General features: G+C 45.1%; 1 protein-coding gene across 1 annotated transcript; it reads left to right on the top strand.

Annotated features, from left to right (window-relative positions):
- The first annotated feature begins 1,810 nt into the window (after positions 1-1,810).
- On the top strand, positions 1,811-25,958 carry LYPLA2 (lysophospholipase 2). Its single transcript, XM_088481009.1, has 9 exons — positions 1,811-1,997; positions 2,242-2,273; positions 9,971-10,036; positions 10,153-10,200; positions 10,288-10,358; positions 10,856-10,929; positions 16,920-17,021; positions 18,202-18,375; positions 25,308-25,958. The coding sequence occupies exons 1-9, from the start codon at positions 1,920-1,922 to the stop codon at positions 25,356-25,358; spliced, it is 696 nt and encodes a 231-aa protein (XP_088337135.1). The 5' UTR covers positions 1,811-1,919; the 3' UTR covers positions 25,359-25,958.

The raw sequence follows: 25,958 nt of genomic DNA, 5'->3' as shown, positions 1-25,958 counted from the left end.
TTATGTTATAAAGGGATGCAGTTATTATACTGACATGCAGCATCCCAGCTGAAGAGATCCTGGTGCCGGAATGCCACTACCCGGCTAGAAGACTGGAGCCGGAATACCGGCAGGAGGTGACATCCCGACGCTGGAATCCTGACAGCCTGGATGCCGAACGTAAGTATAGCGGGGCTGGTTAGTACTTAGCTGGAGACGGGGGGTGGTTTGGGGTTAGGCTTGGAGAGGTTAGGGTTAGGTACCCCCGGGGCTCGGTTAGGTTTAGGCCAGTGTTGGCTAACCTTGACACTCCAACTGTTATGGAACTACATAACCCAGCATGCACTGCTACAGTTTTACTCTTAGGGCATGCTAAAACTGTAGCAGGGCATGCTGGGATATATAGTTCCACAACAGCTGGAGTGTCAAGGTTAGCCAACACTGGTTTAGGCACTAATGGGGAGGGGAGGGTTAGTGTTAGCATTTAGAAATAGAGGGTTAGGGGGCGAAGGGGGAGGGTAAGTATACTTACTAGACCCATGTCAGGATCCTGAGCATCGGGATGCCGCTGTCTGAATATTGACAGCAGGCATCCCGACTGCTGGGATTTCATACCCATTCCGTTATAAATGCCAGTAAAGCATGAATACAGGTATGGAAATAAAACCATGCTCACTTGCAATTGGGAAAATAACACACTGGCACTAGCAACAAGATATGAACTATTATGTTTTAGAGTCTTTTGCAGCCAAAAAATTAATGAGGTAAACTTTTGAGACATCTACCTCGTCATAGGCAGCACAGCCCAGTAGGCTGTATCACACAGAAGCCTTATTTATCAAACTTTTTTTCCCCACAACCTTTCGACATTATTTTAGTATCACCCAAATGTATCAAAGGGCTTTTGGAGGTGATATCAAAAAATCTCTATGCCCTACAATTTGCAACTGATTAGAATCCTGATCGCATTTCCCAATGGAAAATGCAAGCAGCCGAATTTACAAAGCTTGAATTGTATTTTTTTTTGGGAACAAGTCCCTCTAAACGAATGCCATCTTTGCGAGTGGGAGATTGATCTTTACAGATCTCTCCCCTTGCTCATCAGCTGACCTCAACCCTGCGGTCCCTGTGAGAAGATGGACATGGGCTGCCAGCTGATCATACCATGGAAAGAAGAGTGAGGATGGACATGTGCTCTGCAGGAGGTTAGGGGATGGTGCCTGCAGAGAGACAATGCCTGAAGGGTGTGGGACAGTGCCTGCAGGGATCGCCTGTGCCCGCAGGGTGGGGGGGGACAGTGCCTGCGGGGTTAGCCAGTGGCGGTTGGGTTAGGGGATAGTGTGGTCATGGACATTGACTCTGGGATCAGCTGTTCTGGGAGAGCAGCACAGATTTTGCAGATGTGATAAGCCATCTACTTCTTATTCGCAGGGACAGAGCTTTCTCACAAGCTCTGGCACAGCACCCGAATATTAATATATTCCTGTGATATTTTGTAATATCGCAATGCGAATGTGGGCAAATTTTTCTCATGACAACATCTGAAATGCGGATTGTGATAAATATGCCCCAGATAAGACTGGATAATGGATGGTGAAAAAGGGAATCTGCAAATGATGTGACAGTAGGTCAACGCATGGCCAGAATGAAACAACTCATCTAACCAAACATTGTATAAAAAAAAGTCGACCTATGACTACAAAAAAATAATAATTATGAAGAAAACAAGTTTGGCACAAAACAACTAAATCTGCTATTCCGCCACACGCAAGATGGCCGCCGTATGGCACCTAGTGACTCGCTGCGTGAGGCGGCGACTTTAAGGGAGAGGCGTAGTCACGTGACCGACGGCGGGGTTAGATCCGCTTAGCGGCTGCGGCTCATTGTTTCTTCTCGGGGGTCAGAGGTCACCGGGGCGGTGTGTGACATAGCTCCGGTGCATGTGCGGAAACAACATGTCTGTGCCGCTACTCACCGACGCTGTGACCGTCCCCGGAGGGGAGCGAGAGACGGCGGCGGTAAGACTCATCTGCGTGCAGATATTGGGTTAGATGAGGCGGGTCTGGTCCCGACCATAGAGCCCCATTGTAGTGTCCAGTGTGTGGCCGTCCTGCCACACTACTGCTGCAGTGTCCGCTATGTGTGGTCAGATTGCGGCTGACAGGGTGGGGACTCCCCTCTGATTACCATCACGCTGCCCCGTTCTCTGTATGTGTCCCCCCTACCGTACTGATGTGATTAATGTATCTCTGCTACCAACAGGTGATCTTTCTGCATGGACTGGGGGACACGGGGTAAGTTGAGAGTTTTGATTTGTACGACAAGTGACAACTACAATGTTAGATTTGTATTAATATGTACAAAAAAACTTATATAGATCATGCCTGAATGCATTCTGCTCAGTGTTGTGGTCGTCTCATGACTGCTTATTAATTATATAGTTAATAATAGCTACTGCTGATAGACCATAATATCATATTGTGTGGTCCATTCATTTAGTGTATATATGGTTATAGTTTGATAAACCTAAATATTGCTGAACTTGTATGATCTTCCCTCGTGAAACTCTGCTAATATTGGAAGCATGAGGCAAGCAATATAAAACTGTTTCCGTTATGAGTTTGGCATTGGTGCATGTAATTTAATTTATTACACAATGGTGCTCCTTTGTTTGAATCGCCAATCTAACTTTTTTGAGACTTCCCATGTCCACATTAACCATTACTCCCCTGTAACCATCAGCAATCATCCGGCCATCCCTGCTGTAGATCTGCTCAGCTAAGTGTTTGGCTATGCAGGCCTTCATCTGTGATTGGCTGTATGTCAGTGTGGAGAACTGTATATGTTAGAGGTATCTGTTATATCTGTCATTATGTATATACATTTTATGAATGCTTGTTACATTCTGTAACATGTTATAACAAAGCTAGTATGCATTCTCTTTACACTTTCTGCTTAGAACGCAACCAGAGCCAAGATAGTAAGTGCAGTGTTTTGAAAAGGATGACCGTACAATGAATACTATTTAGTGTACTCATGTGCTGAGATTATATCCTTTGATAAGTTTAGGCGGCAGCGATTAAAAGAGGTGGCACTTTTGTCTTTTTCCATCACCCTGTCTTTACCATCTTTTACTCCAGACCTCTTCAGTTCCCTTATTTTGTACGATAAATACATATTTGCAAACTATAAAGAATATCTTTATTGTGGCCTCCATAGTGTTTAAAATGTCTGGCTCGGTATGGGCTCACATCCATAGCTAGATCATCCATTAGGTAATATAAGTTCCTAATTAGGGGCCTGTGAGTGGCCAGTATTTATTACCCTTATGTGTGTGCTTTTTTGACTAACAACGTTTGGAAGGGTCCCAAAAGGATGATGATTAAAAATCCCAGCAAGGAAGTCGGAATGATTTTATGTGGGGGGTTTTGGCAATCCTTCTTCCCTTACCTTGCTCCCGCCGAGGCTGTGCTTATAGCAATAGGCTGCACCGCACGGAGGAGGAAGTGTAATGTGCGGTCTGCAAGTTAAAACACCGCACATTACACCTCCTACTCTATGCTGATCAGGGGCCATGCAGCCTATTGCTATACAGTACAGCTCCTGACCGTCCGGGTGGCCGCTGCTCCTTTCACATGTTTGGGGGGGCTTGCTGTCTCCTTGCCCAGCCCCACCCCATTTCGACGCCCATGAATCCCAGTATGTTGCCTAGGACCCCATGGGGTCTTTATCTCTACTCATGCCTCTCTACTCATGCCTCTTTAGTTAATTAACCAGAAATGTTTTGTAGGTAATTCTGTCTGAAAGCTGTGGTGGTCATACAGGGTGTTTCACTAACTATTGGCCCCAAAGTTTTTCTTGTAACTTAAGTAGTTAACATTCCGGAGGTGGGGCTGCAGCGCAGTCCAAAATTCAAATAGGGGAACCACACCAACTGCCACCCTCACTGGCCGTTGAATTTTGGACTGCGCTACTGATTAGGGTGGTGAACAGCTGGCCTGGATGCTAATGGCGAACACTTTCAACAATGACTTCCTCATGTTTCTCATAGACCAAAGCATGTCTGTGTCCCATTTCACTCAATTACGTCAATTACTTTAGAAGTTATAAGAAAAATTTGGGGGCCAACAGCGAGTGAAGCACCCTATATTTCTCAATGTTGGACACCAGTACGTTTCTACTCAGTGAAATATGTATAGTATGTTTACATTGTACAGGCATTCTGCTGATAAACAAGCATTGAAGGCCATGATTAATTTAAGTGGCTACAAGCATTCAGGGCTATGATTCAATGATCGGTATTGTGCTAAAGCACAAACAATGACTACACTCCAAACTAAATCCAAAAATAAACAATTACAGTGCTATATTCTTCATATCTGCATTAAGTTAATTGATGATAAAGGCATATAGTGGTCCATTTATCAATAATAATTGCAGCTTATTCACCTGTTTTCGGGGGGTAACCACAAATATTTAGTATCACCCCAGGAGGGACTGCAATAGATATCCCCAATACCTAATACGATCCCTTCACTCCCGCCGGCAGCCACAGCCCTCATAGTTTTGACCAACTTTCGGAATGCCAAGCATTCCAAAGATTGGCCCAGCAGCTAATGCCATCTGAGATAGCATTAGCCTGTTGTAGCCCATGGGCTACACTTTGCATAATTAGCCGGTACAGTGTTCGCCCATAACCCTCCCAGGCAATGGCGGCCGTGCATGTGCAGTCAGCTGGACTGTGGACGCGCAGTAGCCCCAACAGTACTCCGGGCTTGTCGCAGGGACTGGCTCCTTTCGGAGACCCTGGACCTGCGGTTGCTAGATGATACATTCTGGCGCTGTTGTCGCATCTTGCAATGCAATCATGGGTGGTAATATCATGCCCTGATTGTATTGCAAATGCAATCATTAATAAATAGGCCCCATAATGTTATCTGTAGCCGAAATGAATTGGCACGACAAGCCTGCCCATTTTTTTTTATATGTTTATTTTCAGGGGGTCTTTTTTAACAGGCCTTCAAAGAGATAATATTATTTAACAAGATATGCATTGTAATTGTTTGCCATCAGTTTTGATACTGCTGTTGCCATTGCCTAAATTCATCATTATACGTGAGTACTTTACATCTCTTAATGGCCGTACCCTAATGGCTGACTCTGAGCCTGATTCAGCAAGGAATGCTGTTACTTATACACACGCAAGTGGCCGGTTGTTGCATACTGCACATGCCTATGAATCACAGTGCGCAAACTAGCCACTGCGATCGGGACAGCGGTCACATAGGATACGCAGGCCCATGGCTAATTGATTGACAGGAAGTGCCGTTTGTGAGTTGTGACGGGGGGTGGTCGGGCGGATGCAGACGTCATTGCGTTTCAGTGGCGTTGCAGAGGCATGCATAAATTAGCCACTGTGATGCCATACATAGCCTGAGGCTTCATAGTGTGCGCTGAAGTAAGCAATTCCTGAGTGAGGTCTGACCTGCCTTAACTGTGCGTATGGGTCCGATGTTACCGATTGTTTCACTATGTTGACAAAGTAAACAGATGTGAGTAAAGGGAAGTGGGCGTCCTTATGTTAGGCTGCGATTGCAATGCGAATGCAAACATTTACATATAACTGCTGATATTAGCAACTGCGTTGCTTTCATATAAGCAGAATAGCGATCCGTAGTGAATCGGGCCCTCTGTACCACACTATTACCACAACTGACTAAAACCGATGATGTGCTGTTTATGCTAAGAGCTCTGTGCCAGTACCTCTTAAGCTGGGTACACACTGGAACGATGAGCATTTGTTCCAACATCGAAACAAATGCTCTTGAACAGGGATTGCCCGTACACACTGCAACGAGTTAATGGACTGACCGATCAATGTTCTGTCCTTCATTTACTTACTACAGGTCGCTAGCAATATCGCTAGGTTTGATGTGCATCACATCAAACCTAGCAACCGCAGGAGCGCGCAATCGCCGGTACACACTGTACGATGTAGGCGAATCAGCGAAACATATCTCCAGTGTATACCCAGCTTTACTTGGCTCATTTTGCTTGCAAACAGGCCAGGGAGAACCAGCTAATGCTGGGCATACACCTTCAGAAAAAATGCCCGTTAGACCGACATACATTTTATCTGATCAGTTAAAACCATTAGATATCATGGCCATACACTGTGAGATATTTCACAATGAGAGACCACAATATCTCGGTCCCTTCGTAGGGCAGTAGACCTTTCCCTATTTGTCCCCTGTGAATGAACAGGGAGTAGGTCGGCTGGGCAGTCACGGAAGCACATACACTGCCAGATGTGGATGAATATTTATCAAATCTTTCTGACATGCTGGATGATTTCAGTATGTCCGACAGACAAATAATTAGTGGTCGGTTGCAGCAATACACTGTACAGTTATCTGGGTGATCTGGTGGATCAGACGTGTATGCCCAGCATAAGCAATAGAGACCCTCCAGTGGACAATAACCATCAAATACAGGAACAGAGAGGCTGCTGCTATGTTTCAGAGATTTGCACACCACTGACGTATATATGACAGTGGCATGGTTACACCCGCTTAAACTATTAAATAATGAGATTCTGTACTATTGAGGGGATCAGGCTAAAAGTGCACTGGTGTTTAGTTATCTGAGGGCAGAAGCAATGCTATGCCAGTGCAGTTTTAGTGTTGTATAGGAGTATATGCCATTTCTACACTTTGAACGTTACGACTGATGCAGATGGTATATATATGTGTCCATTGCAAAATAGACCACAGTGAGGTGATATGTGTTAATTCTAGAGGGGCATGGTGCCTGGCTGGGAAAAGGGTGCTGTCTGTAATAGGTGCGTGGTCACTTGGAAAGGGTGTGTGTCCTTGATTGCCACCTTCACATTAATGTGGGGGTGCACCCAGCATTTAGAGATGCTTGGCTGCCCCCATGCTCTCCCTTCAGGTGATTGTTTCACCACAACTTTTATCCCCAGTGGGGCACTGCGGCCCGTGGGTGGGGACAGCACCTGGCAGGCTGATTCAGCAGGGTGCTGCCATAAAGGCCCGGGAGCATTTTAACATTTTTAAATCAGGCAGGGTGCAGCGCCCCTCTAAAACAGCCTAGCAGGAACACTATATTGAATGGCTTAAATTTACCCCCAACTATTACTGGTGTGGTTTTCCAGAAATTGGCTCAATATATGGCACATAGACCCCACGCTACAGTTGCTACATACCTACTGGCTATTCACGTCCAAACAAAGCAGCAATTAAATTGCTCCACCCGGCCCCCATTGCACCAGAGCCGCACTAAAAACAAATGAATCACCCCATCTATGTTGCAGCTATATTTAATACACAAATGCTTCTGAATGAAGTGGTAACAAACACTCCAATGAATATCCAATCACTCTCCAGTATTGTTTAAGTTAAGACTAGATGCTCATAAATGAACACTATAATGGTAGACTGTTAATGTTACAGAACTGAAAATATTCTTTTCAGAATAGCGGTGTACCGCATTAAAGCCTGTACGGGATGCCATTAAGCCAACCACTTATTAGCAAGTTAAACAATAGTATGTCTGTGTCCAGAAAGACCAAGGAGTATTTCCGATGTGGTGGGTTTCACCTTTTAAATTTAAAGCAGCACTAATATTAAAAGGAAAACATTAGTACCTGCATTCAATTTTGTGGTCAAGCAGTCCACAGCTTAATAACTATTCCCACATGAGTTGCAGCAGTGAGGCGGGGTTGTCACCCTTGCAGGTGGTGACACCAAAATGCCAGCTCCTCTGCAGGGACAGGAGCCGGGTGCTGTAGTGTCATAGAAGAGGAGTCGTCGGTGCAGACTGCCCAGTCTCTGGGGGCAGCTCAGCATCTCTGGTGATGCTGGGCTGCCCCCAGAGTGATGTTATCTGGATCCCCTGCGAGGCCACGCCCCCTTTGCAGCTGGGCGCGTGGGGTTATCCAGAATGCGCATCGGCTGTCACCAGACCCGTTGACGCTTCTGCAGTGTGGTACTTGCAGAAGAAACTCAATGCTCGCCGAGTCAAGTTCAGCCACAGTAGATGTACTTTAAGCTCTGTACCAAACACCTTAAGCAAAAGGCAACTTACTGTTCCGAAAGCGGCGATTCTTTTAATTGGAGTAAAAAAACAGCTACTGTTCCTGCTCCTATTGCAAGAACACAATAGAGTATTCAATATGCGGCCCCCCAGCTGCTGTGTAACTACACTTCCCAGCATGCCCTGCCTCAATCTTTCGGTTAGGGCATGCTGGGTTGTATAGTTCCACAGCAGCTGGAGGGCCTCATGTTTAATAACCCTAGTCTATAATGTAATATTAAGATAGTGTTGTAAATTAATTTATTCTTGTCTAAATCAAGGGTAGAATACACTATTCTAGACTCCAACTCCTTTTTGAATGTTCTATTATTCCAGTCCACATTTGTCTTGAGGCGCCTATTACTGTAGACCACGATAGTCAGTCTATAACGAAGTTACCAGTGTATGACTGCCTCCCTATGGAGATATACAAACTACGTGGGGCTTTCTCCTAGATCATTTGTTGCTCACGCTTCATTGGGCTTTTGTAGTTGGGGCTCTACATGATTCTAGGTAAGGGGCAGTAATTACAGCTTTGCCAAAGCCTAGTAAAAGACCTATGTGATATAAACCTGCTTCTCTAGTAAAATCTGACACCAAAATACTTTAACCTGTTTTGCCAATAGACTCTCTGGGGCCAATGATTGCGATGTACACCCCAACCAGACTGGCTAAAACACAAGCAAGTCAACTGCTGTAAACATTAGGCCCTTTTTGTTTTTTCCCTCTCCTCACAAATGACAGTTTTTAATAATGGTCCCTAAGATCGTGTCTAGAACGTCTAAAAAAGTGTAATTTAAACTGAACTTCTTGAAATATGTACAAGTGCTATACAGATATCCTAGGGTAAATGGCTATTTCCAGTACCTAAAGTGCTACTGGATTATTAAGTATCATAAACTGGAATTATGGTTTTAATATAGAAAAAAAAACCTTAGAGCTCCTCTTTCAGACCTATTAAACAAATGTGCAGAGTTTGACTCATGCACCTTGCTTATTGGAAAGCCACTGTTCATTGAAAGCAATGGCCAATAAACCTGTAATGCTCAACCCTTAAGCTGGGTACACAATATGCAATCCTCTGCCCGACATGGCTATATCTGTCATATAGGGCCAATAATTATGAGGTGTATGTGGCACCAGGATCCTACGGATGTCTAAAACCCATCGGATCTTCTCCCAATATAGCGTGTGCTGCACACGTTGTGTTGGTCTTTTCGTTTTGGTATCGTTTGGGGCATTAGGAGTTTGCAGTAGGACTTTGATATAACATTTGCTGTCATGACTAATGCTGCCCATCCACTAGGCGATTAAACCTAGCGATGGAGCGATAACGATGGTCATTATCACTCCATCGCTTGGTAATCGCCCGCAGATCGGGCAGTAAAATGTTAAAATGTCAATCATCGCCCGAACATGACTGTCAACCTGACGACCACCGTCAGGTTGCCATGTTCGGGGATGATTGATCTGTATACACTGATCGTTCAGTTTATGCACTTCAGCCCACGGGAGACGACGGCGTCGTAATCGTGCCGTCGTCCCCGCATCGTGTAATGGATGAGCAGCGTAAGAACTCTCATGAGATTGAAAGATCGACTTTGGACTTTGTCTGATTTGCATATATTACTGTAATGGCCATAGAGTAAATGCGTTGTTTTTTTGTCTATTGGTGAGTGCCCCAAATTCAGGTCTGCACTTCCACAGCCACAGAGCAAATGCTAGGGTGCCCGTCAATGGTAATGATTCATGAACATATGCCATAAATGAAAGGCACTCCTCAATCTTACTTTTGAAATAAATCTCACAATCGTACCCATCTTCTCCAGCGTTTTAGGTTTTAATACACCACTTTTTTTTTTTTTTTTTTAATGCATTACTTATTTTTTTCCTGTAGACATGGCTGGGCTGAGTCACTATCTGCTATTAAATTGCCCTATGTGAAGTACATATGTCCACATGCGTGAGTATGCTCCTAAAATACTTTTGTTATGCTGTTCATAAGATGATTCTTTGATTAAACCGTGCGATTCACTTCTGACTTGCACATGAAGCCTGATGCAAACTTTACCCCTGCAGGCCTCGCATTCCCGTATCACTGAACATGAAGATGGTGATGCCAGCTTGGTAAGCTTGTGTCCAAGGACAGTACCTCTCTAATGGTATAACCGCTGGGTTTTCCTGTTACAAATCTCTTCTCTCCTTTCACTGCAGGTTTGACTTAATGGGCCTGAGTCCGGACGCTCCTGAAGATGAAGCCGGAATTAAGAAAGCTGCAGATAGCAGTAAGAATACATCTAGTGAATGTTCCAGAGTTCCTTATCAATCTGCATAAATTAACCTGCCACAACAATGTTTTAAAGAAAAATAAAACTAAAATGAGGGGTTATTAATATGTAGAAATTACATATTCATATTGTGATCATTATTTGACCTTTTGATGAATGGCAATGCATAATAAGGGCCTGTCATGAAATCAATTCAACCTAAAATAATGTTTTCTAACGGTAAGGATATAAATAATCTACTGCAGAAATTAAGCATTTCGGGATTTTAATAAATGGATTGGAGTCAGATTCAACTGGGATAGCCGTCTTTTATGTCCTGTATGATTATCTTAATAATTCCTGGCACTCTTAAGTTTAGACCACTACATCTGTGCAGGGTTATACTTAAAGCATGGCCTGTTTTGAGGTTTGTCAGAGAAGATTATTAGTCAGATCTGTTTTAGAGAGAGAGATACTTGATGCAATTCATATCTTACACTTTTTTTTTTTTTTAGTTAAGAGCATCATTGAGCATGAGGTGAAGAATGGAATCCCGGCCAGTAGGATTGTACTTGGTGGATTCTCTCAGGTGTGTAGTGAGCACGGGTGGCAGTTGTGTGCTTTGGCATTGGATACAGCCATGTTTGGTACCAGCATAAACACTGGATGATTACTGCTGCTTTGATTTGGAGATCAAATAATTAAATTTATTTTTCAGGGTCCATATGGCTCCACAGGGAGACAATGGGGTGTAGGTGGGACCAGGAGGACGGACACCAACAGCAAAGCTTTTCAATCCCAGTATGCTCTGGTCCTTCCCCCTATACCACCCCACCCACAGCCTGAGGGCACCAGTTTCGTTGGTGCCCGGCAGGAGCTGGACCATCATTATAACAGGGGGCTGCATTAAGCAGGCCAAGCTTTTATTTTATGATTTAATTTTTATTTTTTTACTATAACGGGCGAGCAGCACCAGACTGTTTTCTGGACGTCTGTGCTGCCGCCCCAGCACCCCTACGAGCCTTTGTGACTCCAAGCCTGTGCTAGCAGGCTCCCCGGACCCCAGACTGCAGCCCGGAATCCAGGGGACAGGTAAGCCACATACGGGGACCCGCGTCTTTACGCAGTCTTGCCTCCGGTCTTGGGAGACAGACCAGAGGCGCTGATGTGGACACTGGTGCGCCCACAACTCCACTAGACCACCGGGGCATATAACATACTGGCACAGGGCATATGTAAGGAGGCCAGGGGACCCGGTGGTTAATGTCCGCAAAGGTAGAAGACGCTCTCCCTGCAGCCCCTCCCCCAGTGCAGATCTTCATTTTGCTGTGGTCTTGGTGTTCCCTGAGCTGCTTCTCCCTCACCCACCTCCTCCCTAGAGATACGCGGCAGCCATTTTCTGCAAGCAGGTCTGCGGGAACGCTGGGTCCAGTCTCCCTGTATACCTCCCACGGGCCAGGTCAGACAGCACTATATCCTACCAGCCACTGCGGTCTGTGTAGTTAATTTTAGTGCCAATTGTAAACATGTAATGGTTTTTCTGCATTTGTATGTGACTTGTGCTAGAGCTAATCTTTCTATACTGTACAGCTTATACCTTTCCCTTCATTGTACCTCACATTTCCCAGATACTTGAGAGTGCTGTCACATACTTTATAGCGTGGTTGCACGCTACACTGTGCCATATTATACAGGGTGTTCACTGCACTGTATCATACTGTGTATTTTGTTATTCTTGTGGCAATGGCTGGCAGAGGAAAGAATAACAAGCAGCCTGATGCTGCTGCTCCTACTCTGGTGTCTTGTAAGTTCTGCTGTGCGGGCTTAACCACAGAGGACCTCATTCAGGATGGTCTCTGTATTAATTGTTACACAGCCCCAGGCCCATCAGCCTCGGAGTCGCTCCCTCAGGACCCACCCTGGGCTGCCTTTTCACAAATGCTGGCAAAACTTGCAAACCAAGTAGCAGTCCCCGTGGTAGCTTCACCCTATGGGATGGCCACAGCAGGTACTCCCTGCAAATCCTTTGCCTCCCCCCATGGGTAGACACTGTCTACCTCTGTACAGAGTTTGGCTAATACCACTACGGTTTTTCCAGCAAATGCTGCAAAAATAAAAGCCTTTGCCTACTAAACGTACTATGATATCTTCCCAATCCACAGAGTAATCTGATTCTGAGATATCATCTGGGGAGGCAGAAGATGCAGACTGCTCTCACTCTGACTCCGTCTCGTGAGAAGAGGAGCCACCCTCTAAATTAAATATACCTGCTCTTGTGAGAGCTGTTAAAACTATTCTACAAATAGAAGAGGATGAACCCACTCCTAAGAAAAAACACACACTTTTTAAGCAACAAAAGTTTAAGGTTGCTCACTCCTGACAAGTTATCTGATCACATGAGTGAAGCATGGAATATGCCTGGTAAAAGGTTTCAAATTCCCAAACAGTTCAGCTCCTTTTACCCTCTTTCAGCTACTGATTGTACTAATTCGGAAGTTCCCCCAGCAGTGGATTCTCATGTCACACATCTGGTTAAAAATGCCACCTTACCCATTCATACTGCAACCTCCTTGAAGGAGACTACAGATAGACGTATAGAATCTTGTCATAAATCCTATATAATCTTACAGGAGCTGTTACTCATCCTGCTAGGGCTACGGCCTGGGTGGCAAAAGCCATTGAGAGTTGGGCAGAGGCCCAGAACTTCGAGGGAACAGCTGTCCTACTTATCTCACATTAGAGATGCAGCCTCCTACTTAGGTGAATCAGCTTGGGATACGGCTCTCCTGGCCTCCAGGAATTCATGCCACTTTGGCAGTGGCCCGCTGTATTCTTCAGCTATGTTCCTGGAAAGCAGATTCAGAATCAAAACAGGCTCTAGAGTCTCTGCCTTATGCAGGAGACATCCTATTTAGTCCAGAATTGGGTAGAATTGACTACTTTTGCGACTAACAAGACTGCATTCCTGCCCTATGCATAATATACAAAGCCTTGGACATCATCCTTTCAGTCCTTTCGTCCTCAAGGAAAAGCCAAGGGTCAGTCTTTTCCACGACAACAGACCTCAACCAAGCCTAGGGCCGAACAGGCCTGGGCTACTAGATGTCCACCTGCCAAGTGTGAGGACAAGCCTACAGCCTGACGATGGCGGGTCTCTCCCTGGGGTCTCCCAGGCTGGGAGGCTGACTGCTTCAATTTGCCCACATTTGGCATCAAACCACGTCAGATGCCCGGGTGAGGGAAGTGGTCTCCCACAGATATGCCCTCTCATTCCTGAGACGAATCCCCTGCAGTTATTTTGCACAGGACCGCCATTGGACCCAACCAAGGCCCTGCTGCTCCAAAAAGTAATTCAGTCTTTACTGAATTCAGGAGTAATAATTCTGGTCTCCTCCTCACAACGGGGCAAGGGCTATTATTCTACCCTTTTCTTAGTTAAGAAGCCCAATGGGTCTCATTGGCCTATCCTCAATCTGAGATCTCTGAACAAGTTTATCAGGGTGCCCAGGTTTCGTATGGAAACTCTCTGTTCTATTATCCTAGCTATGGAGCCTGGAGATTTTATGGCATCCCTAGACATTCAGGACGCTTACCTACATGTACCTATAGAGCCTTCTCATCAACAATATCTCTGGTTTGCTACACTGCAGCAACATTCCCAATTTCAGGCTCTGCTGTTCGGCCTCTCAACGGCCCCTCGGGTCTTTACCAAGATCATGGCAGTTATGGCGGCCTCTCTTTTCGTCATCAAGGGAGCAGACTGCTCCAATACTTGGACAATCTCTTGCTGTTGGCCAGCTCCCCAGAGACTCTTCACCGCCATCTGCAGGTAACCGTTGCCTTTTTACAAATGCACAGTTGGCTGATCAACTGGAAAAAGTCTTCCCTGACACCTTCTCAAAGGATGGTACATTTGGGAGCCCTCCTGGACTCTCGAGTTCAGAGAATCTTCCTAACGGCGGACAAGAGTTCAGCACTGCAACACAGACTACGCAGATTGCTTCACAATTGCAGTGTGGTGATTGACTCTGCAATGCAGGCATTGGGTTCAATGGTGTACACCTTTGACATGGTGGAGTTCACTCCAGGCCCCTACAACACCTGATCCTCTCCAGGTGGAACGGGCTACCACATCTGCTTAAATACCAGACTATGAGCCTCCTCCCAGAGGTTCCCCTGTCCTTAGCTTGGTTCCTACAGCCTTCCAATTTGAATCAGGGTCCTCCCTTTTGGAACCCGAACTGGGCTCTCCTCACCACGGATGCAAACCTCTGAGGGTAGGGCGCAGTAACCGGCCAACACTCCTTCCAGGGCCTATGGTCCCCAGTCGAGGCAGTGTTGCCAGCAACATCCTGGAACTTCGAGGCATCTACAGAGCTCTCACTCTGGCTCAGAATATTCTGAAAAACGGGCCAGTACAAGTACAGTCCAACAACGCCACGGCAATGGTCTACCACCAAGGAGGCACTCTGAGTCCGGCAGCAATGACAGAAGTGTCCCACATTCTCGCATGCACCGAACGCCATCTACGTGTTTATTCATCCCGGGAGTTCTCAATTGGGAACCCGATTTCCTCAGCCATCACGACGTGCATGCAGGAGGGTGGTCTCTACATCCAGAAGTCTTTCAGCTCCTGGTGGACAAATGGAGTCTGTCGGATGTGGATCTCATGGCCTCAAGATACAACAACAACAACAAACTTCCAGTATATGGAACCAGGACAAGGAACACTGACGCAGCCTTCGTGGACGCCTTGTCGGTGAAATGGACCTTCCATTTGGCATACCTCTTTCCCCCCCAATATCCCTGCTTCCTCGAGTTCTTCGGAAGTTCCAGCAGGAAGGGGGCACAGTCCTGTTGATGGCTCTGGCTTGGCCCATAGACGTTCCTCTTCAACTTCCTCTATGAGTAGACCGTTGTCTCAGGGTACATGTCTACATCTGGACCTAGCCCGTCTGTCTTTAACGGCTTGGCTCTTGAGATATCCCACCTAATGGCTAAGGGATTTTCCAGCTCTGTGGTCCAGCACATAAACGGGCCTCAGCCAGAATTTCACAGAATATGGCATGCATATTTCCAATGGTGTGCTCTTAGAAACTACGACCCTCAAGTTTTTAAGGTTTCTAGAATACTTTCCTTTCTGCAGGCTGGATTAGATCTAGGCCTCCGCCTAGCCTCTCTGATAGTACACGTGTCTGCTCTGTCATCTGGTTTCAGCGCAGAGTTGCTCCTCTTCCGGATGTTCACACCTCCCTGCAGTATTCTACATATACAACCTCCCTTTGTCCTTCCTGTGGCTCCATGGGATTTGTCAGTGGTGCTTCACGCACTTCAGGAACCTCCATTCGAACACCTGGAATCAGCGTATGTCGAGTGGCTCACTGCAAACACTGTTTATTCTGGCTCTAGCATCTGCCCGTAGGGTATCTGATTGATTTAGGGGCGCTTTCATGTCGCTCCTCCTTTCTAATCTTTCATTGGGACAGGGCGGTTCTTAGAACACGCGCAGGCTTCCTTCTAAAGGTGGTCTCTCGCTTCCACCTAAATGAGGAAATTGTGGTTCCAGCCTTTCAATCACCAGACCTCTCGGCTGGTGAGGCCTCTTTGGATGTGGTCCGTGCTCTGAAGATCTACGTGGACCGTACGACTTCCGTCAGGAAATCTGACTCCCTCTTTGTCCTATACGGATTCCACAAGAAGGGATGGCCAGCTAACAAACAAGACTCTGGCCAGATGGATTCGCATGACTATCTCACAGGCTTACACGCAGACTGGTCTCTGTGCCGGCTACAGTATCTGCTCATTCTACTCACTCTGTGGATCCCTCGTGGGCAGTCCGGCGTGGCACATCAGCTGAACAGCTATGCAGGGTGGCCACCTGGTCGTCTGACCACATCTTTCTTAGGTTTTATGCCTTTGATACACTTGCCTCTCAGGATGTTTCCTTTGGGCGTAGGGTTCTCTTATCGGCTCAGGAGCATTCCCGCCCTTGAACAACTGCTTTGGGACATCCCCATTGTCTCTGGATTCAAGTATGATTTATCGCCGGCAGCAGTGAAAATACAGATCGTCGAAAGGTAAGTATTGATTAACCCATTCTACACCCTCACCCTCCCTTAGGGGTGCCTAACCTCGCTGCCTAAACCTAAGTCCCCCAGGGGGGTGCCTAACCATAACCCTCCCTTCCCCTAGCCTAAACCTAACCTCCTGGAGGGGTGCCTAACCCTAAGTCGTCGTCAAACCCCCCGGAATCCTAAACCTAACCCGCCCCCCGCGGCTGTCCATGCCCGGCTTACCTTCGATCGGTAAGGCTGGTGTCGGGCTCCCGGCGTAGGGAAAATGACAGGCGTCGGGATCTCGACGCCTGTCATTTAACCCTTGCCGGGATTCGACAGTCGGGAATCCGTCCACCGGCTTCCCGACTGCTTCCCTGTCTCCCTGTGGACCCTGAAGATGAAAAGGAGAGTGATGGTAAAACTTACCTTTTGTTAACTACTACATTTTTTTTTTTTTTTCCCCAACTTCTTAGCATTGTTTTTCAAAAAGCCACTAAAAAGCACCCTTATTGTACTTTTTCAGGGAGGTGCTCTGTCTTTGTATACAGCTTTGACCTGTCAACACAAACTTGCTGGAGTAGTCGGGCTCAGCTGTTGGCTGCCTCTGCACAAGACATTCCCTCAGGTAAGGTTAGAGAAAGTTCATTCTCAGCTAAAGCATCTGTAATGAGTGATTGATTGATCTATAGGGAATATAGAGTATCCCAATAGCAGGGAAATGGGGTAATACAGACTTTTCATTTTTAGTGACTGAAGTCATGTAACCCTCCTTTTCTCATTCATTACTTTTGGCTGGTTGGAAGGGTATGAGGTTAGAGCATGATGTTATATTCACATGATTTTGGAAACAGAATATTTTCAGTGCAGGTGCTTCCCAGAATATATGTGCCTGCAACATACTTTTTAAAAGAGACCTCTGTCTGTCTGAGAGTAACTGTCTACAGGAAGCCACCCTCCACACACCTACTAGAACAGTGGGGTCCCATGTCTGGGAGATGCTCTACAGACTAATCTAGTAAACCGTAACTAACACCCTGCTTCTTAGGTGTTTATTAATAGTCCTGGCAGAAGACTATAACAATAGCCATGTGTGACCATCCTTAGAAATACTACAGTGGAAAAATCACATCTTTTTGTTAAACCTATTATTTAAAACCCATTTAGACTTTCAAACAAGGGCCCAAGTATACATATTTTCCAGTGCAGCTTAGTACACGTGAACTTTAGTAAAGAGAGTACTGCCTTTTCATCTTTTGTTTAGTTATTTTGTTCTGGGTAATGCACTGCTGTGTATCCTTTCAGAATGTCTGGCTCTCCCTCCTCCCACTTTAAACTCCACCTGTACCTCTGAGTGTGCAGGATTTAAACTAAAGAAGCTCCAACCAGACTATAGCCAGCTCAGTCATGATGTTACAAGGATACAAAGGCTTTGATGATGCATGTAAATTTATTCAACATTCAACTCCTTGAGTGCACTCCCAGTAAGGAATTAAGCACTAACCATAGGAGGTAGGGTACTTGGTATAGGAGTAAGTCCCCTTCCTCCAGATAATTTTTTTGAGCCTCTGCAAGGTGATTAGGACCATGATCGTGTCTGGTTTCTTTGGAGTTTTATTTTTGTCTCTTAAGCACTCAAGATAAGCAGGACTTTAAATGAGTTAGCGTTGAGTACTGTATATCCTGTTTGAGCTAAAATTAGCTCATTAAGTAAAGTAGACCTGATGAGGAGCAGATTTTCTGAATAGAGATTGACTTGGTAGTCTAACTGCACTATAAGATGTTAAATGATTACTTTTAATTTGTAGGCGGCATGTGGCGTAAATAAGGACATTTCTATCCTGCAATGTCATGGGGAAGCAGATCCTATGATTCCTGTCCGCTTTGGAACACTCACCTCCGAGAAACTGAAATCTGTGCTGAACCCATCAAAAGTTCATTTCAAAACATATCCTGGAGTTATGCACAGCACTAGTCAAGAGGTAAGGTTGATGCTTGGGGTGTCCCCTTACTCAAGTTTCTATTTTATGTGTCTCGGCTATGCTCCTTCACACAGCAGTCTGTCAGGTGCCTAGTATCCTTATATTGTATTATATTTTCATTTAACTTGTGCTCAACATTGATCCTGCCTATTATCTTTAGTTTTTATCTGATCTTATGCCCAATAGGTAGACTGCTTTCTGCCCTGTTTCATGGTTTATGAATGGTGGGAGGGGGACAGGGTGGGTTGTTTTTTTTCTCTATAGTAACCTGCTTGTTTAACCTTGGTCAACTTCAATGCAAGAGAACAATTGTCTTTATTATGTATAAGGTTTCAATTGTTTCCTGTAATAATTTTTTTTTTAAATGTTTATTTCAAAAAGAGCAATAGAAAATTACAGTAAGAAAAACAATATATAGTAAAGCGCTATTGCACCAAAACATAGAAGCAATCCCATTGTGTGCAAACAGCTGTTTTACAATGTGAAATGCACATACAAAATTCACATATCAAGATAGAGTTAATGCTTAACCAAGGGAGTGCAATAGGGCAAAACATGTAAAGAACATCAAATAACAGTACAATATTGTAATTCAAGTGTAATTAGAAAAGATATTAAAAGAAACTGGGGAAGGGGATTGAACATGATGGAGATGGGAAGCAACATTGCAGTGAATCGGCTTGAAGATTGTACTGAAAACTGGACAAGAGTCAACCCTCCTTGGTATAGACCAAACCAAGTACATCAGTACAAGCATAAAGTTTAACCTCCTGAGCAGGTAATGACCCCTACAGAATAGGAGACACATGGAATCCGGATAGGGTTCTAAATTCGTTCCAGGAGGTGGTTTCGAAGACCTTCAAGATTTTTGCCTATGTGGAGGAGTCAAGTGACTCAATGTAAGCTCCCCACTTTTTTGTAAAAGGAGTGAATTCCAGTCTCCAGGGCTGAAAAAAACAGCCTGCCATTCTTAATACAGGGTTGTAAGCATTAGTGATTTGACTGACGCTAAAAGGAGGGGGAAGAAGGAGTAGGGGGATGTCCAATTGCACAAACTTGCCTTCTTAGCTATAATAACAATGATGGTCAACAGAGGAATAGTGACCTTCTATCTGGGCCTAAGTCCCACTCATCAAAATTGGCACACAAGAGTGCCAGCGGATCACTCCGGAGACTGAGATGGAAAATAATGAAATACCATAACTTTCCCCAAGAATATGCAGATTTTTGGACACTTCCATAAGTTATGGAAGAAGGTTGCATTAGGGTGCTTACATTTAGGACAATTACCCGACTCCTCCTGCACCATGAAACATCTACGAGCCTGTGAGATGTAAATTTGAGTGACGGTCTTAATATGAACTTCCTGCAACCAGGAGCATCTTAGTAACTTCACAGTTGAATCGTAATGGTAACGTATGATATCTAGCGAGGATATAGACGGTTGTCTCAAACCCAGGAAGACACCGTCCGCTGCCAAACTCTAGTATATGAGGTACTTATAAGGTCGAAACTGAGATATTTGGCTTTATATGGGTGAAGCAAAATAAAAGAAGTTTTTTGAACTGGGTCAGGAGTGTCCAAAGCTGGAAACTGTATCATGATATACTTGTAAAATTGTTTACGTGGAATGTAGGCACTATTATGTAGGGGTCTGAAGAGAAGAATGACTCCACCAGGGTCAAATGCACTTCTTCCAATGAAGGAACATGGGATTATCGAGGCCTGGGGGAAATAGGGGATTACATGTGAACGGGACATTTAGAATATGTATAAGGCCTGAAAAACCTTGAACAAATAGCTCTCTAAGCCATATTAGAAGTGTCATGGAATAGAACACACTGTGAACACATTGGTGGGGATGGACTTCTTAGAAGAATGAAGTAGAGCAGCCACTGAAAATAGAGAAAACATAGCTATTTCAGTAGGGGTGTTAGTAGAAGTTTCTCTACCTAACAGCCAGTCGCTGATATATCTAAAATAAACAGCCCTATTAAATGTATGTCTGGCAACACCAACCCTCCATTAGATCCGGGAAGTTGCAATTTAGCAACTGCAATATGGGGCATGACCTCCTTTCCACAGAAATTTGGTGATCAGCCAGGTACAGAATTTCACAGAGAACAGGGATAAGCTGATGGGGAGCATTTGGATAGGGTAAGACAGTTTGGGGAATACCGCACTTTTTTAATTAAAGCCACTTTACCCAGGAGAGACGGAGGTAAAATGGAGTCTGTTTAATGATGACAAAACTACAGGGATATTAATACCAAGGTATTTCCTGTAGGATTTACATGCGAACAGTGCAACAAAAAGTCATATAAAAATATGGAGGGACTGATGTGGAGTTCAGCATATGCCCATTTACAGAGTGCATATTGCATGTGTTTTTACTGCACATGTTCTTGGATGCAGAGCCATGAGCAGTTCAGTTGAATCTCCACTTGTGACTGAAGGTGTAACTGGGTGTTCTTACATAGGAAATGTTCTGGGAGGGCATGTTGATGGAACTGCAGGCTGTGCAGAATTGGCTGGAAGTGTAAATACGCATGCATCCAGGTGTAATCTTTTATACTACAGCTAGTGCTGCTGGAAGTGTAAATACGCATGCATCCAGGTGTAATCTTTTATACTACAGCTAGTGCTGCTGGAAGTGTAAATACGCATGCATCCAGGTGTAATCTTTTATACTACAGCTAGTGCTGCTGGAAGTGTAAATACGCATGCATCCAGGTGTAATCTTTTATACTACAGCTAGTGCTGCTGGAAGTGGGCACTGATGATTGATATCAAACCAAGCATATGTATGGGGGCGGTCCGCTTGCAAAGATGATACAACTCCTATATGCATTTAGTTTTATACTCTCAATGCAGTTAACTGTGCATCAGCTCCAGAATGTACAAAAAGCAGGTAGGTTTAATAATTCATTGTGGTGGCATGAATTATTTATTATGGTGGCATGATTTATTACACAATGGAAAACTACAAATTTGTGTGTGGATGCTGGTGCTTGTAGTTCTCAAAGCACCAGCATGCCATAAAATTGGGATGTGAGTGCATGTTGTCACTTGTAGTGCAACCATATTTACCTGGGTACCAGGAGTGGCGCATTGCTAGGCAAGTCCCCTCTAGGGTATGGATCTGTTATTTTTTTTTTCCCCCTGAATAAGTGAGCCAGATGCTGTTAAGGGAATGTAAGGGAGTTTTGGCCTAAATTGCATGTGGTTTAAGGGTTTGCAAACCATCACATTTCATATGTGGTTTCTGCTTTCGCCCTGTAAGCTGCAGCATGATAAATAGTGTAGTTTGGATCTGAAAACTGCTTCCGAAGCATGGCGGTCTGCAAACTAAACCTGGCCCTTAGTCTGTGTATTTGATTTTTTTTTTTATTGAAGTTTACACAATAGGTCAAAATACAAGATGTGGCTATTAACTAGCGAGAATGTACTTGCTACCTCTCTGACAACTCTATTGAACATTGATCCTCCAGTCTGGCTTCTGCCCCCTCTACTTCACTTAAACTGCACTGGCCAAAGTCACTAACAATCTGCTCACAACCAAATCCAAGGGCTACTTCTCCCTGCTCATCATCCTGGTCTTCTTAGTGGCCTTTGACACCGTGGATCACCCTCTCCTACTCCACACCCTTCAAACCATTGGCCTCTTTGGCACCATCCACTCCTGGTTCACCTCATATCTCACCAACCGCTCCTTCTCTGCCTCGTAACACTGCTAGCCCCTTCCACATCTATCCTGTCTCACAGGGTTCTGTCCTCGGCCCTTTGTTTTCGCTGTACACCTCCTCCCTGGGTGGCCTTCTCAATTCCTTTGGCTTCCAATATCGCCTCTATACCAACGGCACTCAACTATACCTCTCCTCTTCCCTCCTTTCTCAGGTGTCCAGTTGCCTCTCTGCCATCTCCTCCTGGATGTCCGAGCGCGCTCTCAAGCTCAACATGGCCAAAACAGAACTCATTGTTTCCCTCCATTTAGAGTCTCCTCCCCTCCCAGATCTCCATCATTGTTGAAAACATCACTACTCACCTGGTCCCCAACTCTGCTGCCTGTGTGTCATTCTTGACTCCTCCTTCTCCTCCACCCCCCACATTTAGTCTCTTATTCATTTCTTGCTCCAAAACTTCGCTCACATTAGACCATTCCTCTCCAAGGATGCTTATCCACTCACTGATCATTTCTCGTCTTGACAACTGCAACTTTATCTTTACTGGCCTCCCCCACTCCCATCTCTCCCCTCCAATCTGTTCTCAATACTGCAGCTAGACTTATATCCCTCTCCTACCTACCCCCTTGCACTGGCTTCCCTTCTCCTAAGGAACCTTCTTTAAACTCCTCGTCCTCACGTGCAAAGCCCTCTCCAGCTCCACTGCTCTGTAGATCTCCAACCTCCTCTCCATACATCCTCCTGCCCTCTCCGATCAACCAATGACCATTGCCTCTTCACCCTGGTTACAACATCACTCCCGAATACAAGATGTCTCCCGTGCTACCCCCCTACACTGAAATGATATTCCTCGTCCTATAAGACTTTCCCCCACCTTGCATAGTTTCAACGGGGCACTCAAATACCACCTGTTCATAAAAGCATACTCATCCACCACGGGACGGTTACCACCTACCTTATGCCACCATGCTGTTCAGTCACCCTTGTGTCCTGCCTTTAAGTCGTCCCCTTATGCCTTCTCACTTCCTCCCCACTAGCTCACTCCTCATGTTAACCATTGTCTCCCCCTCTCCCCTTATATTGTAGGCACCTAGGAGCAGGGTCTTCTGCCTACCTATTCACAGCCGCCTTCTCTTGCACCCGCAGGCTGTGAAGGCAGGGTGGTTTTTGCCCTCCAGAAGGAGGGCAGGGCGCCGCGTCCCGCTAAAACAGCCTAGCGGGAACGCTACTCCACTTGCTCATGGCCTTTACTCTGCTCTGTGACTCTAAACCTGTTAGTTGTTCCCACGCTATTGGCTACATGTACACTAAATACTCCCCCTTGCTTCTGCCGCTGTATTGTGTACTGAGAATTATGGTTGTGTTACCAGTTTACTGTTATGTACTGTCTTTATTGTCTGTCCTATGTACATCACTGTGGACCACTAGTGCCGCTCTATAAATAAAGTGTAATATTAATGTTACTAAAATATACTAAGAGGATGTCCAGCTTTGGACCTTTGCCACACTTAAATGTTATTAAAAAATTTTTTTAAATATAGTTAGTTACAATATACATTGCTGTCAACTTTTGTTTTGCTGCAAACTTGTCTTCCAAATAGACCTGTTCAATGGCCAGTAGTCATCATACCTTTCCACTTATTTTGTTTATTTTACAGTGTTTGTCTTTGAAAACATCAATCTAAGCAAAAACTAAACCTTGTACATTGTCCTTGCTTTCAATGTGTTCTTTAAGACTGCCTGCAGAATTGTGTACTAAGCACGGAGCTGCGATGCTTGTGCTGACCGTGTCGGACTGGGGCATGTAGGGTCCGCTGGGGAATGCAGTGATGGGCCCATTTTTAGAGGGTTTGACCAGCCACTATAGAAGCTTGGCCATCCATTAGAGAAGACTTATCCTGCAGCATACTTGCCTACTCTCTGGAAACTGCTGGGAGGCTCCCGAAAATCGTGTGGCACTCCCAGCTTCTTGGTAGAGTGGTGAAGTCTCCGTGGCCGATGATGCGATTCACGCTGAATTGTGTCAGTGTGGTGCCGCCTTCACTTCACAGTGCTAGAAATTCTGGCATTGTATAGCGGTGGGGCACATAAGGACACACCCATTGTAGTCTTCATATAGCACCCTGCACCTGTCACAACACGTGCAGCTCCTCTATCCTATCTGGGGTGTCGCGCTCTGCTCTGGTGCTTCTAGCACTAAGCTGATGTAACAAACTGCTGATGTTTGTGTGTTAGAAGCACCAGAGGGAGGGGGAGAGAATGCATTATTGTCTACCAGATTATGCACTGTAGTGAATACACCATAGTCTTGGGAATGCTGTATAATGTAACATACTGTATGTATAATAATAAAGCACATGAAGGTGATCCTGTTATATATTCTCACATTGATTCACTCTACATATGAAAGAGGACCACCATACACACCAGCCAGGGTCTAAAAGAAAACATTAGATCTGTTAACCTATCCTCTAATTTTGATTGGCAGGTGGACCAAGCTTGGTTTAATATCTTATGGAATCAAACAAAGCATATTCATCCATGTTCTCGCTCTACCAGTTAATGGACCTGACCTTAATGGAGTGGGTGGGTCCCGCCAGGTATTTTCCCTGTACCCCTGTGGGCCAGTCCACCCTTGGCGGACAGTAACAGCTGCTTAGCAGGCCTTAAGAATCCTTGTTGAAGGTCTAATTTCAACATCTGTCTCCTGATGTCCTGCGTTTAATTCACGGCTTCAGCTGACAGATGCAATACAACAGGGGTATTCAACATGCAGCCCTCCAGCTGCTGTGGAATTACACATCCCAGCATGCCTGGCCACAATTTTGCTATTAGGGCATGCTAAAACTGTGGCTGGACATGCTGTAGTTCCACAGCAGCTGCAGAGCCCCATGTTTAATCCCACAACTGTAACCTGTCAATAACTTCCCTGTGTATGATTATCTATTCTTCTAAACAAACTCCATTTTAAGAAAATATTTTGGCAACTGTTCCCGAGGTAAATTTAATTACAAATATCATTGCTTGGGCATACACTAATAGATTTCTGTATTAAAAGCATTATGTTCTATATCCCTCCTTAGTTTTTAGAAAAAAAGGGTTTATTTTCTACAATATATTAACTTATTTTTTTATTAATATAAATAACTTTGGCTGTGATTGGTGTATCTCATCAGCCCAGTGTGCTGTGTTCAGTTCACTTAGAACCTCTTGCCTGTATTCTGACATTTTATCTCTGCTTGGTTGCAGGAAATGAAGTCAGTGAAAGATTTCATGGAGAAGGTGATCCCACGAGTATAACTTGCAGATGGTTTCACTGCAGAAAAATGCCACTCGGCCCACCTCAGTGTTTCTTCCCTGAGCCCATATCCTCTTGCCCACCCACCCCCAAACTGTGCTGGTTTATGACAAAAATAGTATCTGTCCTGCCAGATGTGATTGGAGTTGTTTAAAGGTACGGTGTGGGGGTTGCTGCTCCTGCACCCATTCCATTATCCCTGCCTAGAACAGGTCTTCTCATTGCTGCTGCTTCACAGATCCTCCTAGTGTTACATTTCATATTCTTCTATTGTCACAGGTTCTCATCTAGTGACAGGGGGAAGCCACCATATACCTCAGAGGAGCAGCTGAGTATTGAGATGTGAATTTGCCTTATACACTCCGTCCTTTCAGGAGCAGAGCTCAGGCCCACTACAGCTGGTACTGTGCCCCCAACTTAGGTATATTTCACAGCCATCTGCCCAGCTCCAAACAGACGTTATGTTTTTGGCCATGTTCTCTGAGCTCAGACCGGGGACTTGTAAAGTACAGCATGCACTGGGAAAAGAGCAGTGTTCCTACTTAAGCAGCATTACCGTCAAACTTTGTTTTTCTATTCACAATAAAAAGCCTTCTACCCTT

Source organism: Taudactylus pleione, unplaced genomic scaffold (assembly GCF_031769625.1).
Source record: "Taudactylus pleione unplaced genomic scaffold, aTauple2 ptg000260l, whole genome shotgun sequence".
NCBI lineage: Eukaryota > Metazoa > Chordata > Amphibia > Anura > Myobatrachidae > Taudactylus > Taudactylus pleione.
Note: the sequence above shows the minus strand (reverse complement) of the source record. Positions and strands in the feature narration are given on the sequence as shown.

Excerpts from the sequence above, each read along its gene's own strand:
- LYPLA2 (XM_088481009.1), top strand. The coding sequence starts at position 1,920 with ATGTGCGGAAACAACATGTCTGTGCCGCTACTCACCGACGCTGTGACC. Across the intron at positions 1,998-2,241 it reads GGGAGCGAGAGACGGCGGCG|GTGATCTTTCTGCATGGACT; the intron begins GTAAGACTCATC and ends TGCTACCAACAG. Across the intron at positions 10,930-16,919 it reads TACTTGGTGGATTCTCTCAG|GGAGGTGCTCTGTCTTTGTA; the intron begins GTGTGTAGTGAG and ends GTACTTTTTCAG.